This window comes from Ischnura elegans, assembly GCF_921293095.1.
Source record: "Ischnura elegans chromosome 13 unlocalized genomic scaffold, ioIscEleg1.1 SUPER_13_unloc_4, whole genome shotgun sequence".
NCBI classification, from domain to species: domain Eukaryota; kingdom Metazoa; phylum Arthropoda; class Insecta; order Odonata; family Coenagrionidae; genus Ischnura; species Ischnura elegans.
Window position 1 is genome coordinate 5,275,876 of NW_025791660.1, and position 15,760 is coordinate 5,291,635.

General features: G+C 37.7%; 1 protein-coding gene across 1 annotated transcript; it reads left to right on the forward strand.

Annotated features, from left to right (window-relative positions):
* Positions 1-9,675: 9,675 nt before the first annotated feature.
* On the forward strand, positions 9,676-14,614 carry LOC124173299 (zinc finger protein 2-like). The gene is made up of 2 exons (XM_046552817.1): positions 9,676-9,834; positions 12,304-14,614. Exons 1-2 carry the CDS (start codon positions 9,765-9,767, stop codon positions 14,100-14,102), a joined length of 1,869 nt encoding a protein of 622 aa, XP_046408773.1. The 5' UTR covers positions 9,676-9,764; the 3' UTR covers positions 14,103-14,614.
* Positions 14,615-15,760: the final 1,146 nt, after the last annotated feature.

The following is a 15,760-nucleotide window of genomic DNA, read 5'->3' on the forward strand; positions in this document are numbered from 1 at the left end:
AAATTCATATGTTGTTCACGGGAAAAACACGTATAAAAACTTGACTTATCATTTCGCGTGCCATTGGGCGAGATAATATTTTTGAAATACCCAACGTCATACGAACTGTTTGGACTTGGCCGTCACTCATTACGCAATTTAGTACCAAGACTCAAAAAAATTGATTTCCTAAAGAGAATTCCTGCAGCTGGGAAGAAATCAAAGTCTCAAAGGAGGTGTGCAGTTTGTGCGTAACATGGGAAATGAAGAGTTCGCGTGTACTGTTGTGAAAAATGTGCAGTGGGATTATGTTTGGATTGCTTCAAATCATGTCAGAGCAGATTTTCTAAGGTAAATCATTTGAATATTTGGATATTGACGTTTGAAACATTAGCATGTGATTACCTATATGAAATGATACGGTAATGATGGAACAAAATCAAAGAAGTGGGCGGAGTGGTAAATTTTCAAGTAGGCGAAACGGGTAATCCTATCGAAAGTATCCAATCTGTTATGAAAATTTCAACCCCAAATAACTAAATTACATCATGTAATTGTATTTTTTAAATGCATGGAATGTTAGAGATCTCGTAGCTTATTCGAAACCAAATAAAAATATTTCAAAATTGAAAATTAATTCATTAGTTCATAAAAAGAGATACATTAACAATAAAAAAAATTTCCAATCGCTCGAAAAATTATTATATAGTTGCGCATTATAATACGCAAGTTTACAAAAATTTTCAACGATACTGATCGTATATTAAGAAAGATATAAATTATTGAATGATAGTATACCAAAAAGGCGAAGATTTTTAAATCTCATCCGGCCGCTGAGATGGGATTTAATTAAATGCCTGCCGCGCTTGAGGGGTTAATTAATCAGATGTATAGTTTTAAATTAATGTATACTTATTTTTTTACTTTTTCAAATATTTGGGAGGAGCGGCGTCCGAGAGTCCTTATGGGCATACCGCCACTGGCCAAATGACCATAAAAATGAAACCCTTATTCGTAGACATGATGTTGCAACGCAAAATAATGATATCTCAGAGACCTCTGAATCTTGGCTCATGGACAACACTCATTGGATACGTGTGATTTTCCGGTGTGGGCAATACAATAATCATCGAAAAATAAAATACCATAATTGCATGTATTTTACGCATAGCAACGATTGAGGACTTTTTATTTCCCTTTGCTGCCTGAGAAATATCGAAAGACGGAGTACAATAAGTCACCATGCCAAGATTTGAAATTCAGGTGGAGCCCATGGGATAAAACCGGCATTGCACCGGTTTCTTGCTGGTTCACAATCAAGAAAATCATCTGCCACAGAAGCCCTCTTCGGAATATGACACAGGTATATCACAAAAGAGCCGACGGACAAGAAAAAGAGTAGCAAATAACACGAAAACAAGTTGTGAGTCAAATGACCCCCAGCTTTCCTTCAACGTAAAACCATGTGTCATAAAATTGTAAAACAATATTATTGCAAAATTTACGCTAATTTTTCAAAATTTAGACCAAAATTAAGAAAATATAAATATTTCAAAATGTTATAATGTATTTTAATAGCAGAAAAATTAATTTGAATTCTGAAAATGGGTCAAATGACTCCTGTAATCCTTAGCAAATGTAGTGTTTCACACTACATTTACCAAGAAAGCAAAGATTTCATTCATTAAAAAATTCCATACAAAACACTGACAAGGAGACGGTTTTTTATTTTTCAGTTGCGAAATATTATATCGAACAACTGACCTTGTTTTATCTGTATTAATCCTATAGGAATTTTGCGCATCTGCCTACTTCATGATAGTCACTTATTCCAAATAATTGTCTTTTGCACTTCTTACAACTACCTTCTCTCCCTAAAAAAATCGTCTTCCTTTCTATGAGCTTTCTTATAATATCAGTCCTCCATCTAACTTTGTCTTGCACAAAGTTTCTCGTACAAATCTATTTGTATTTCTGGTTCTGACTAGTATAGTGATTATCATATACTAGATCTCATAAAGCTATTATTTAGTACTTAAAAGGGTGAGTCTCCTAGGTTTATGATTGGACTATAATTATATTCAACGAGAACTTTATGCAAATCAAATGCATCTTCCAACTGTTTTTTTAACAACTTTTTACCAACACATAATCCTTGCTCAGCTCTACCATTGCTGTGATGATAAAGAGGGGTATATGTTCTAAGAGTTATATCTCTTTCCTGGAATTAACTTTCACAATATTACGGAGTGAAAGGCACATTTTCAGCTATCATCGCCTTTGGAAAACCTGACCATTTAATTATTTGTCACATCGCTGTAATAACGACTCCGCCATCTTATTCGGGATACGAGATTCTTCAAGCCATCGTGAAAAATGATCTACTATGACAAAAAAAGACTTGATTCCGATTTTCAATAAATCTGGTTCTACCTTTGCAAATCTTAATTTAGGTAGATTGAAAGGTCATCGCTCTTTGGTTTGAAATGGCATAAACTTTTCACAGGGCCTGAATTTCTGAATGAACTCAGCAAACTTACTTGACGTGCCAGGCCATCAAAATAATGGATTCGCTTAGATAAAACATTTATACTCCTGTGTGTCCCTCTTGGTCAGTATTCAATACCCTATTCTTCTTTGATTTATGAACAACGATTTTATAGCCTAGGTAACGCTTTTTTATTTTAAAAATGAAAGTAAATTTTCTTCTGTAAGAGGATATTCACTATTCTGTTTACCATGGATCTGATGTTGGATATTTTGTGTGCTGTGGAATGTTGAGAGACTGTGGGTATCACTATGTCAGTGCATGTTTGCTTTCTGTAAATGGGAAAACCATGTTTCTTCCCCACCCTTTTGACTGTCAAATCCAGAAAAGTGATACAATTTTTCTACAATTCAATGGTGGAAATATCGCTGTCCAATTTTACGAATATTAAAATATTACACCACATCATGCCCAATATTATACGAGATATAATTAAAATGATGGCATTCATGAGCTGATTCGTAATTGGAACATACTGTTTTACATAATAATATGAGCATAAAAGTCGATACAACTCTATGTTATTTTTTTATTCTTAATTGACTTTAGAGATTCGACTCTTTTATTCGCATCCCTTGTTCGGAAATTAATAATCACATACCTTTAACCTTAAAGTTCTTAAAGTACATTGTCTCCATTAAATTTTGCATTAACCAATTTGGCAGTGTTGATCACATTTTGCAGGGCTTGATCATGTTCCTATTCCGACCTTCCCATAATAAGTAAATCATCTCTACTCACAATGAAATTAGGATTTCTACCAAAACAGAAAGGAGCATTAGGGAATCTGTTGACAAAAGAAGAGAGAACTGCGTTCTGCACGAGGAACGTATTGACTGACTTCGATCAAGGTGGTTCCTCACACTGCTTTGTACTTCCATGGTCTTGATAACAGGGGCGGAATTCTGTACACGGCTACCGACCATCGTTGGTATCGGTAGCCTCCAACGCCGCTTTCACTGACAGAAACTCGATTTGTGGAACGTCCCTACCGATACTCGTCGGTGCAACCGGCAACTTCGTTGTGTCATGCTTTTGTTGGTAGGAAAGTGACACCCGCACGCGAGGCAAGGTGCATAGACCAATCAAATTTCTCGTTTCTTCACATTAAAAAATGAGACCCCGAAAACGCCATAGCAGCCCGTAATGAAGATGAAAGGAGTTTATCAATACTTTTTAAGATATTTACGATGCTCAATTATACTGCGAACTCAATTCCTTACTCCAGTTGTTGTGACATGGCTTGTACCTGGAGAACTTGCTGTATTTACTATCGCATTTTTCTAGCCTAAGTAAATAAACGTTAATATTCAGGGATTCGACCCATATAGCAGAATCTATTGCAAACTAGCTTATAGGCCGTGCATTACACGTGTTTTATTCCGCGTAAAAACCGTTATTTCCGGAGTAAAAACGGAATAAATCTGGTGTATAAATGATCTTATGCCGGAAAAAAACCGGATAATATATGTGTATGCTCAAGAAATCAATTAAGGGACCGTTGTAGTTCTTCCATTCTCCACCAGGGATAGGGCTTCTTGAAATAGTATAATTGATGATCGGAAAATGGCATTAACAATGCAAACGGTGGCACTTCACTAATAAAAAGGTAATAAGACACAGGGAATATATTCGTTCATGACTTTTCATTTATTGTCTCAGGAAAAGGTTCCTCAGAATAAAATGATTCATCAGGAAATACTTACAGGACAAAACACGAGGGGTGATGATGTGAAAATATACACCTGTGTAATATACAAAACAAAACAGGTTTAACAAAATTGATTGAACATCCATGGTTTGCTTCAAAGCTCAGTGGCACGAGAAAGTTATTCGTAAACGTGAATGAAGTGTATATTCCGTCAAAAATCCAGGGCAGTCGTTGCGGCAGAGGAAAAAACGCGTTCTCCGTTTGTTCGAGTACCATCCTAAAAATTGAAAATAAAGATTTTACTGGAATGGTTAGGTAATGTACTGGCCTTCCACATCCAAATCGTGTAACTAATTTAAGAGCATTTCGGAATTCAATCCCTGCGTGTATTGTGGTTTACACCGGCAGTGCAGTACACCGTCCGTCGGATGGGATGTTAAGCCGTGATCCTCTTGGCGACATTCGTTAAGAGTTGTCTAAGGCCGTCACCGGGTTTCTGTCCACTGTTAATACTCTGTTACTTATCCCAAGCTGATCCATTTCCGTTTCCCAATGAAAGAGTAATCAATCTTTATGGTGGATTTTCCTTCCCAATCAGTAATATAAATTCTGTCCTCACCCCTACTGAAGACAATTTACGCTTGCAATACCCTAATACATCTCTAGAGAGAACAAGTAAATTCAAAATCGCCCTTAGGTAGGTTGTTATATAGCCCTTGCTTCATTTCTTACTCTTTCCAGCACTCTTTATTATTGAAAAATATAATGAAAAATATTTTTATTGGGTAAACGAAGATAAGAAACAATCTTTAAAAATTTAAAAAAATAAAATCCTAGAAAAATAAAATACAAAATATCCACGAGTGAGGCTCGAACGCAGAATCTTTACTTGAGAAGTAACCCTCGCCATAACCTTTAAGGCACCGTCATCTCATAGGATATCACAGGAAATAAAGTTTATGTACGTAGATTCATTTTTTTTCGAATTTAATGCTAACTTTATGTTTTTCATGGGTGTTTTGCAAGGCAAAAATGAGTACCAATCGATTTCCAGCAGAGCCATGTATGCATTGCTTCGCAATTCATATATTTTTTATATGACTTCATGTCTTTTTTATCCCTACAGAGAAATAATGACACATACATATAAGACGCTGTGGATGCTCTACCGCATCTTTATCCCGCCAATCAACATGGTAATTTGGAGGATGGAAACTTATGACGACCTCATATTCTATCTCGAGACCTTTGCGATGATCGTGTCTTGGATATTTCTGTGGGCCGACAGTCATCCGTCGGCAGTCGGCAGATGGACCCTCCAGGGGCTTATAATAATTGGCTACTCTATCTGCAGCCCACTTCTTCCCAATCCCATTTCTAAATTTTTGGGCTATGACCACTTCCCGCTCCGAAAAATACTCTGGAAGGATCTTAAAGCGGTAAAAACCAGGGTGGAACGTTCATTTGGAAGAAGTACATCCACATCCACATCTTCATATACATATAGGATAGAATGCCCTATTGTTGGCATCCCCCCCGTTGTTGGCACTATGTAGCAAACTGTGTTACATTAAGAGCCAGAGAAGCATCGCATTATTTATGCTTTTGTATTTAGTAACAAAGGAGTTTTTCTTAACCCATTAGTGCATAAAGTTATTTTTGTCAAATATTTATTCATAGTTTTTTTTAATTTATATATTTTTTTAATTTATTTGGAAGAAGTACATGTACACCCGCATCTTAATATACATATACATAATTGGTGATTGATATTATTTTTTTTATTCAAAAGATATGTTTAAATTTCCATAATTTAAGATCGCTCTGAAAAATATTTTGTTAACTCATATTATGCTCGAGCGACTAATTTGTTGACATAAGGGTCGTATTTATAGATTTTTATGTGGTGATTGTAACAATGAGTGAATATTTAGACGTTGTTCAAAGTTTTGATGGAATTATTGCAACTCCAAAACTATTTAAAAACTTTTTAAATTGTTCATTTAAGTTTTCACAAGGAGTAGGCCCATCTGATTTGTTACTATTAAGTATAAAGTGAGCACCTGTTAAAATGGAATTGTCTCGGGGGTAATATGTTTACTTGAATTGACTGCCTCATATTTATTGTGATGTTTAGTTTGGTGGATGGGAAAAATGGTTCTATCTTATGTAATCTCTCAGACGTAGTTACTATTATAAAATCATCACAACGCATGGATGGCCTGTGACATAACATAAGTCCTGCAAATATCCTTGGTGATATATATTAAAATTGATTTAATGAATCACCCTATCACAACCGTTTCTAACGTTTTTTTGACCGTATCGTATGAATGAATGAATGAATTTATTACTCCAACTGAAATGTACACTTTTTTAACAACAAAAATAATAAAGAGGAGCTTTAGGTAGCTTCGATGGATAAAATAAAAAAAACAGCATGGAAGCTACCATCTTATAAATTTAATTCAAGGCAGACCAGAAAACGAAAAGAAAGTACACATAATTTTTGAAACATCATCATTATGAAACATACATGTGACAATAACTTACAATAAACAAGAACAAAGTATGATATATGAACAGAACAAAATAAATTTCTTTTTCCTCCTATCACAAAAATACAAAAATAATATATAATTATATGTATATATGATATGTATGAATAATATGTACATGGAACTAGAACATTAACATTTATTTGTAATTTATAACCATGCTCGGTTCCAGAAATTGTTTGAAAACTACCACTTCGCAAAAAAATAACTTTGTGTGGTATGCATGTGGGCACCCTAAATGTGGTACTTGAAATGGTGCTAATCTATATTATATATCTATAATATATACAGCCCGATGTGTGACAGATACCTCACTGACCACTCACTGACCATTCACTGACCACTCATTCACGTATACAAATTCCCGACCACTTCCGGAAGTGCTGGGAAGACGAAATTTTTACCGGTTGTGGAGAAAAAATATTCATCGGGGGGAAAAGTCCAAAAACTCGAAAAAGTCGATCGGTTTTTGAGATATATCGATCCGAATTAACATTGGAGCCTTATGGGAGTAAAACTTTTTCCATTCATTGCCTACTTGCAAATGTCACGGGAACATGAAATTCCACTGACGAAAACTAGATTTTTTGGCCGATTTTTTGATGTGAAACATTTTCCCATATTTTGTTTATAAGTATTTTTTATAATTTTTTTAAATTTCCAATGCTTTTCTTATGGGCCTATATTTGGATTTTTTTAAAACCAACATTAAATAGTTGTAGGAATAAGTCCTTAACGTATGAGATACTAGATTTTTTGGTTGATTTTTTGGTGTGCTTGTTTTTCCTATATTTTGATTTAAAGTATTTTTTTTTACTTTTTAAATTTTCCAATGCTTTTCTTATGGGCCGAACTGCGGAATTTTTTTGACCTATTTGCAATAATCGTAGGACAAATTCCGTTAAATGCAAGATACTAGATTTTTCACTTCATTTTTTGGCTACCTTTAATTTTCCATAAGTGGAACGAATTACGAGTAATTACATACAATCGATTTTCCATTGAAATCGCGACTCCTACAACGTTTGGTAACTTACAACACATCCGCCGTGAAGTTTGCATTCCCTCAACAGACGATTTTTAATTTTTCGGAATTTTTATTTGCCACTTCCCGACCACGTACGGACACCAAATTAACGTGAGTGACGTCCTTCTCGTGTTCCTACGTGCCGCAACCCGGAGAACGCAGAATATTTAATTTAAACGGGTGACACCCTCGAAAAACCATGCTTGCACTACAGCTAAAGAGCCGAAATTTTTATCGAAGGTAAACGATGCCGCGTTATACGGGACAAGCAAATAAAATCCCCCAATAACCCCCAGCGACCCCTCCAAAAAAATAAAAATTACCTAATAAGTGTTATATTTCGTGTACCATTCATCAGAGTTGTATAGTTTTTATTTATTCGGATTGGGAATTGTGTCGGCTATATTTACCCGTCATGTTCAATTAACCAGGCCCATTCACACACACGCTACAAAACTTCAAATTTTTAAACGTTGTTTCCTTGACAACATAGTAGATGTATTTTAGGGGCTCCAGGACATGGACACCTAAAAGTGATTTTTTGAAACCACTTCCCCATAAGGTACGACTACGAAATTCACATGCCTTATTGCTGCGCCTATGCACCGCTATGTAGAGAACACAGAATTGGTAATTTAAATGTGAGTAATACGGGAAAATTCATTGTTCCTTTAAAGCTAGATCGCTGGAATTTTTAATGTAGGTAGACAAAGACCTTTTATGCAAGAAAACCGCTCGAAATTTCATGTGGCCTCCTAGAAGACCAGGGAAAAAATCATATTTTTTTTCTGTAAATAGCATGTTCTTTGGTGTTTTCGCATATTTTAGCAGAAATTCCCTTCTCCTATGACTTATCGCTAAGGAATTTAATTCGATGATTGTGACCGTTGTCAGTACACTCATAAAAACCCCTTGAAACTCCCCGGACCACCTTCAAAACATCGTCATAAGCTAAAATGCCACAATCACGGCTAGCATGCGTCTACATTCTGCCACATTATCCCCCGGCAGCCTTTGTAAACGATGGGGGAAAGCTGGTAGTGCGCATTGCTCTGTGAGGAGTGAAAACCCTGGCGGCGAAGCTGCCCCCGACCCAGGAACGACGGAGCCATTCCGAGGAGTCAGAGGCGCGGAAAGCCTCCGAGAACCCTCGGGCGGCAAATCCGCTCCAACACGTGGAGCAGCCGAATGGGTGTCTTACGAGGGGAGAGGGCGCCGAAAACCATAGGGCGGCGAAGCCGCCCAAAGGCGAGAAACGGCGAAGCCGTTCCGAGGACTCGACGGCTCGGGGAGACACAGTACACCTTGGGCGGCGAAGCCGCCCCATCACGCGAAAGGGCGATGCCGTTCCCAGGAGTCGACGCCTCGGGGGGACACGGGTAAACCTTGGGCGGCGAAGCCACCCCATCACGAGGAAGCTTACGGGGGGAGGGTGCCGATAAGCCTTGGGCGGCGAAGCCGCCCACAGACGAGGAACGGCGAAGCCATTTCGAGGAGTCGACGGCTCGGGTGGACACAGTAAACCTTGGGCGGCGAAGCCGCCCCATCACGTGGAAGGGCGACGCCGTTCCCAGGAGTCGACGCCTCGGAGGGAAACGGGAAAACCTTGGGCGGCGAAGCCGCCCCATCACGAGGAAGCTTACGGGGGGAGGGCGCCGATAAGTCTTGGGCGGCGAAGCCGCCCACAGGCCAGGAACGGCGAAGCCGTTCCGAGGAGTCGACGGCTCGGGGGGACACGGTAAACCTTGGGCGGCGAAGCCGCCCCATCACCAGTAAAGGCGATGCCGTTCCCAGGGGTCGACGCCTCGGGGGCGACTCGGGTAACCCTTGGGCGGCCTTCCACGATGAACGGCGAAGCCGATCCGAGGTACTATCTAATTGTGTAAGTGTTCATTGCTGTATATGTGTGGATGATAGTTCTATATTGTAAAAGAATGGTGTATTAAAAGAATATTGATTCTTATGTGCATTGATTAATGAGTTGATTCCTACTTTCAGCTTATGTTTACAGAGGATGAAAAAGTGATTGGTAATTCTGAAATGACCAATGACTCTATGACTGAGGCTATAGGTGAGTAACCTCTAGGTCTTGCAAATACATGTGCGTGGAGAGGGTGTTGTAACTTTTTTGGAGCATGAAGAACCTAAGTTAGTCATCCATGTGTAACTTTTGTTTTATTTAGTTTACATGTCACTTAAATATGAGAGAATGTTTATCTTTACATTTGTGTGGTCTGGATTTCTAATAATATGAAATTTAATGTATTTAATGTAATGAATTATCACAATTTCCTTTAACATTTATGTATAGTAGAAGTCCTTTTAATGTAAAATATTTTCTTCTGCTGAAGTCTATCGATATTTAACTTGTGCGACCATTGACTAGTAAAATTTCATATTTTAGTGAAATATTGCATTAATGGCAGTGAAATATTCGTATAAGATCTGCACTCTAGTCCAGTCAATGAAATTTAACAAATGAGTTCTTTATGACTGGTGTTATAGACAAAAATTTCTAATTATTAATGATCCATTATGAGTGCTTAGCGTGAGAAACCAGTGCCTGTACAACTAAGGGTGGTATTTGCATAAAACATGGGGGTGGAATTCAGTGAAATGACGGAATGAAATTGTTTCCGACTTCTTTTGGCAGAAATGCGATACATCCATGCTGAAATACATAACACCGGTAGTACTTTCCACCCATTTATGCACTACTCCACCGCCTACTTTTTGCCTAGTTTTGACACTCAAATGTCATTCTGAATTCTTTCTGGCCTGCGTCTATGGAAGGAAAACGTTTTCTGTGCTATGGGTAGCATGATAATATTTGAAACCTCTCCGCGTGGAGTTTTTTTTTTTGGGGTTGAGTTACCCTGGTATCCTTTTCCTTGTTATTTGGGACCCAGCCGGTCCCTTACTCCAACCACTGGAGTGGACCGTAGAACCCTTTGTTAGCACGAATCCACATTCAACTCATTGCATTGCTAGAGCAATTTTATACAAAATATTGCAATTGATTAAAAAAAAATATTCTTCCAAAAGAAATACTAGCATTATATAGGTATTTTTGAATTTTAGATGGATGTTAGCATTAATTACAGCCAAATTAGTGAACAAAATGTACTGAGAGTGTGAGTCCATGAGTGGTATTAGCATGTTGAATTTATAAAATTAGCTTGAAGTTTGTAATACACAGTCTTATTCAATTATTTTTGTAGGCATGGCAACTGCTTGGTTAGGTGTAACAGTGAATCATGTCAGAAAATACTTTGTAACAGAAAGTAAGTAGATATATTATGGATTTCAGAAATAAATACCAGAAGACAAATCAATACTGCTAAGATGCAGCACAACTCAATTTTAATAAATAGTGTGTTACAGTTTGCTGCTATTGATTAAAAAAATGATAATCCCTAATATTTCAATATACTTCTGTGGATCTCATCAGGAGGTTGATCAGGAAATGATTTAGATGGATATCATATTCAACCTGGAAAAATGTAATTGCTCCCTTTATGACTTTTTAACTGTTATCCTCGAGCGGACAAAAGGAGGAAATAATTTAATTTTTAAGAAATTTTTTTTTATCAAATTTACCTCTGATTGTTAACTATGCTTGATTCATGGTTGATGCATTCCTTTTTCGACAAAAATGTGGTATGAATTTTTAAATAAAAATGCATGAATTGTGGCCTCTTCCATGGCACACGTGATTTCCATTGCTAAGTACTTTATGAAAAATGTTTACTTATTGGTGTGAAAAGTAATATGTAGCTGCTAAAAGTAAACTCATATTTAAAATCTGGAGCATTTTAACATTAAAGGAATTATATTTCTTAAATATTTTGATAATTGTTATTCTCTCACGTAGAAGGATTAGGACAGCATTATATTCTCCTCAAGTATTCTCAAAAGAAAAATCTATGCCATTTTAAATATTAACTTAAGGAACATTACGATGTGTATAATCCATAACCACTGAACACATGTTTTTGTATTTTAAATGGATATCTTTTTAAAGGGCATGATTTCATTTTTCTTCAGCAATCTCAAGCTTGATATGAGATAATTCTTGATGCCTGACTTTTCTTTTTGGACAAAATTGTAGTTTATTGAAATTACCAAAAAAGACTGACTTCTGATCTACTTGCAAAGGAATGAAAGGAAAACATTATTCTCTCCTTAAGTATTCCTTAATGAAAAATTATTTGTCATTTAAAATATCAGCTTCAAGAACATTACAATTTACATAATACAAAATTACTGAGCACACATTTGTCTTTTGAATGAACAAATTTTTATAGGGGATGATTTCATTTTTCATCAACAATTTCAATATAGTGATTATTATGGATGCCTTCCTTCCCTTTTCAGACATAATCGAACCAATATTTAAATTGCCAAAAGAGAATGACACCTTATTTGTGCTTAGCAACCAGCGAAAATATTAACTAAAGGGAATCGGTTTCAATCTATCAAATGGTTTTTAAAAATTAGATCTGTGAGTCCTAGATTGTAATATGATTTTCTTTTCTAGGGCTGTCAACTCCTGACCAAGTGCTGGTAGAAACAACACCAACTTTACACCTGCTGGCAGAAAGAAATATATGGATTGACCTTAACGATGATTGTATTGGTTCATCAGCCTCAGTGACACACATTCAAACCAAGACTGTGGCATCCCCATGTTGGGATGGAATGAATTCGAAGGATAAAGATTTGAAAGAAGGCATTGCTCATCATGCTGACAAGGTACTGTCTAACTCAATTCCTGATGATGGACACAGTTATATGAAACACATTCCAGCATCTAGAAACAGTGGAAAGGGAGCCACAATGACTGTTGTAGGGGATAGAAGGGATGCACCAAATATCACAGGTAGCCTTAGGTTGATCAGAGTCAGTGAAAACAGAAGAAGTGGCATTGAGGCAGAAATGGAAAACAAAAAAGAGATGAGTTATTGCTTCATCAAAAATCCCAGAAATGTTAAAAATTCAAACGAAAAGTTAAATTATTGCTCCCACTGCAGATATGGATTTTACACCAATGATGATCTGATCAAGCACATGGAAATTCATTCTGCTACCAGCAATTTGGATCTTAGTGTTGAATCATCAATAGAAAAAGAAGAGTCTTTCACAGTCCCCGCATCAAGAGAAGAAAGTAATAATTCTTGTGAGTCATCCACCCCTGAGACATTGATGGTATTGAAAAGGAAAAGACGAGGGGCGATGAAAAAAGTAAATACTCCTGTGTTAGAAATCTGTGGTGGAATTGGAGAGAGGAAAACTGCGGAACGAGTGGGAAGTTCTGATGGGGATGGGAAACCATACACGCAGAATATGTCCTCAGAGTCCACCACCTCTTGCACGAGAAACCTCAGAAATGACGCGGTAGGAGGCGCAAAAGGAGGGCCTTTCAATTGCAGCGTCTGCAACAAGTCATTCCAGCTGAGGAGCGGTCTTGGCAATCACATGCGTTCGCACAAAGAAAGAAAACGTTATCCGTGTACCATCTGCAGAAAGTCTTTCGCTTCGAAGTTTCACATGACTCAACACATGCGCATGCACACGGAAGAGAAGCCTTTTTCATGCAGTGATTGCGCAAAGTCTTTCTCTCTTAAAGGCAACCTCATGACGCATATGCGCACCCACACGGGGGAGAAGCCCTTTTCGTGCAATTATTGCACAAAGGCTTTCGCTAGTAAGGCGAAACTCATGCAACATTTGCGCACCCACACAGGGGAGAAGCCTTTTTCTTGCAATTATTGCGCAAAGGCTTTCAGCGTAAAGGAGAGACTCATCCTACACTTGCGTGTACACACAGGGGAGAAGCCGTTTTCGTGCAATTATTGCTCAAAGGCTTACTTTAGAAAAAATACACTCGTCCAACACATGCATACGCACACAGGGGAGAAGCCTTTTTTGTGCAATTATTGTGCAAAGGCTTTCAGTATAAAGGAGAAACTCATCCTACACTTGCGTCTACACACAGGGGAGAAGCCCTTTTCGTGCAATTATTGCTCAAAGGCTTACACTAGAAAAAATACACTCGTCCAACACATGTATACGCACACAGGGGAGAAGCCTTTTTCGTGCAATTATTGCGCAAAGACTTTTGCTAGAAAGAACAAACTTGTTGAACACTCGCGTGTACACACAGGAGAGAAGCCTTTTTCGTGCAATCATTGTGCAAAGACTTTTGCTAGAAAGGACAAACTCGTCCAACACTCACGTGTACACACAGGAGAGAAGTCTTTTTCGTGCAATTATTGCACAAAGACTTTCAGCATAAAGGAGAAACTCATCCTACACACGCATACGCACACAGGATAGAAATCTTTTTCATGTTGTTACTGCACTAAATCTTTCAATAGAAAATAAAGTCTCATCGGACACTTGCGTACATACACTGGCAAGAGATCGTTTACACGCAAGATTTGCAGCAAGTCTTTCACTTCCAGTTCTTCCCTCACCAATTACATGCAAAAACACTCAGGAGAGAAACCTTTTTTTGCAGAAATGCGTGAATAGTATCCGCGAATGCTAAAATACTAGAAAGTATTTGAGATCTTGAATAATTATGCTACAGGTAAAATCTCTAATGCTTTGAATTTTGTGCCATACACTATCGCACGCACATCGTTGGTAGTTTACTCGGAAAATTGTAGAGAACTCTAGTCGTTTAGTGCATGCAGGACCATTTACAGGCAAGTTGACGAAATACATCAAATTCGCGGATTAGAGTGGTGTTAAGAGTTCGACCTGGGAACCGAAAATGATCGGGTGAAAAAATCGGAAAATCTCCACCAGGAGAACCTCAATGCGTTAGTGAGATAGTAACTACATAGCACAATTCCCAAAATCCGCTACCCCCTCCATCCATCAGCCATCGGCCCCTTCTCCGATGCTTTCCTCCTCTCCAAAATCGAACAAAAGGCCCCAGCTCGCGCAGGGTTCATATTACAAAGACCATAAATGAAAAGCTTCAAAAGAAAATATCAAGTTGAAGGAGAATAATAAAATCATGCTTCACCCTTCCCTCTTTCTCCCCACTGACCTTTTTCTGCTCACCTGCTTCAAAGTTCCCCATTTCTGGAGGTCAACTGCTGCGTGAGTTATCTGCTAACCCAAAAGGTGTCTAACAATGACTTTCGGTAATTGATATTACACCTTTATTGGATTGAAATATTAGTAATGTGTGCATAATGTAAAAAAAGAATAAGACCAAACACGACATATTTCTGACTTTATTTAAGCATTTACGTAAGGAAATAAATGCCAAATATGACAGAGACTTTGCATTCTGGCGAAACTCATTATCCTCGCAGCTGAGCTTCTGGGAAGTTGATGGGGTATTTTTTTGCAAACATATATCAAGTTACAATTTATGAGTTATGCTATAAATGTATTGTAACAGTTACAGATGAAGGGATATTTTTCTCAGGATATTTGGTTTCTCTCTGCTAGCAATTCGAATTCATCTGCTTATCTTGTGAGAACTTCCAAATATTGACTGAAAATAACAGATGAAGAAAGCCTGGTGGAGAAGCACGTGTGTGATTTCAAATTGCCTCTGCTTGTCCGCTAGCACTTGACAGTAGGAGTCAGGGCAAAGTGATCTACCTGTTGAAAATAAGAAGTTGGATTAAGCTGAGTATCAGATGGGCGAGCCACTGAAATGAGGTTTGGTAGATAAGAGTGTATACATCAGACAGAAATCCATGGTAGCATTTTAAATGCCAAAATGGCATGCAATCATTTTTTGCGAGGTGGTGTCCCCTTTGCATATTTGAATGAGATGTTAGTCAAATCAACTATATGCCCAAATTGTTTCCATCATATTAAAATATACCATTAATCAACTAAATTCCTGTTTGAATCCTGTAACGGAAATCACAATTAATTGCCAAAATCTTGGGTTTCCTGCTGCATAGGCCACCTAGTCAAAAAATTCACACATTCATCGTTTTTTCATCCATCCCCTTGAAAAA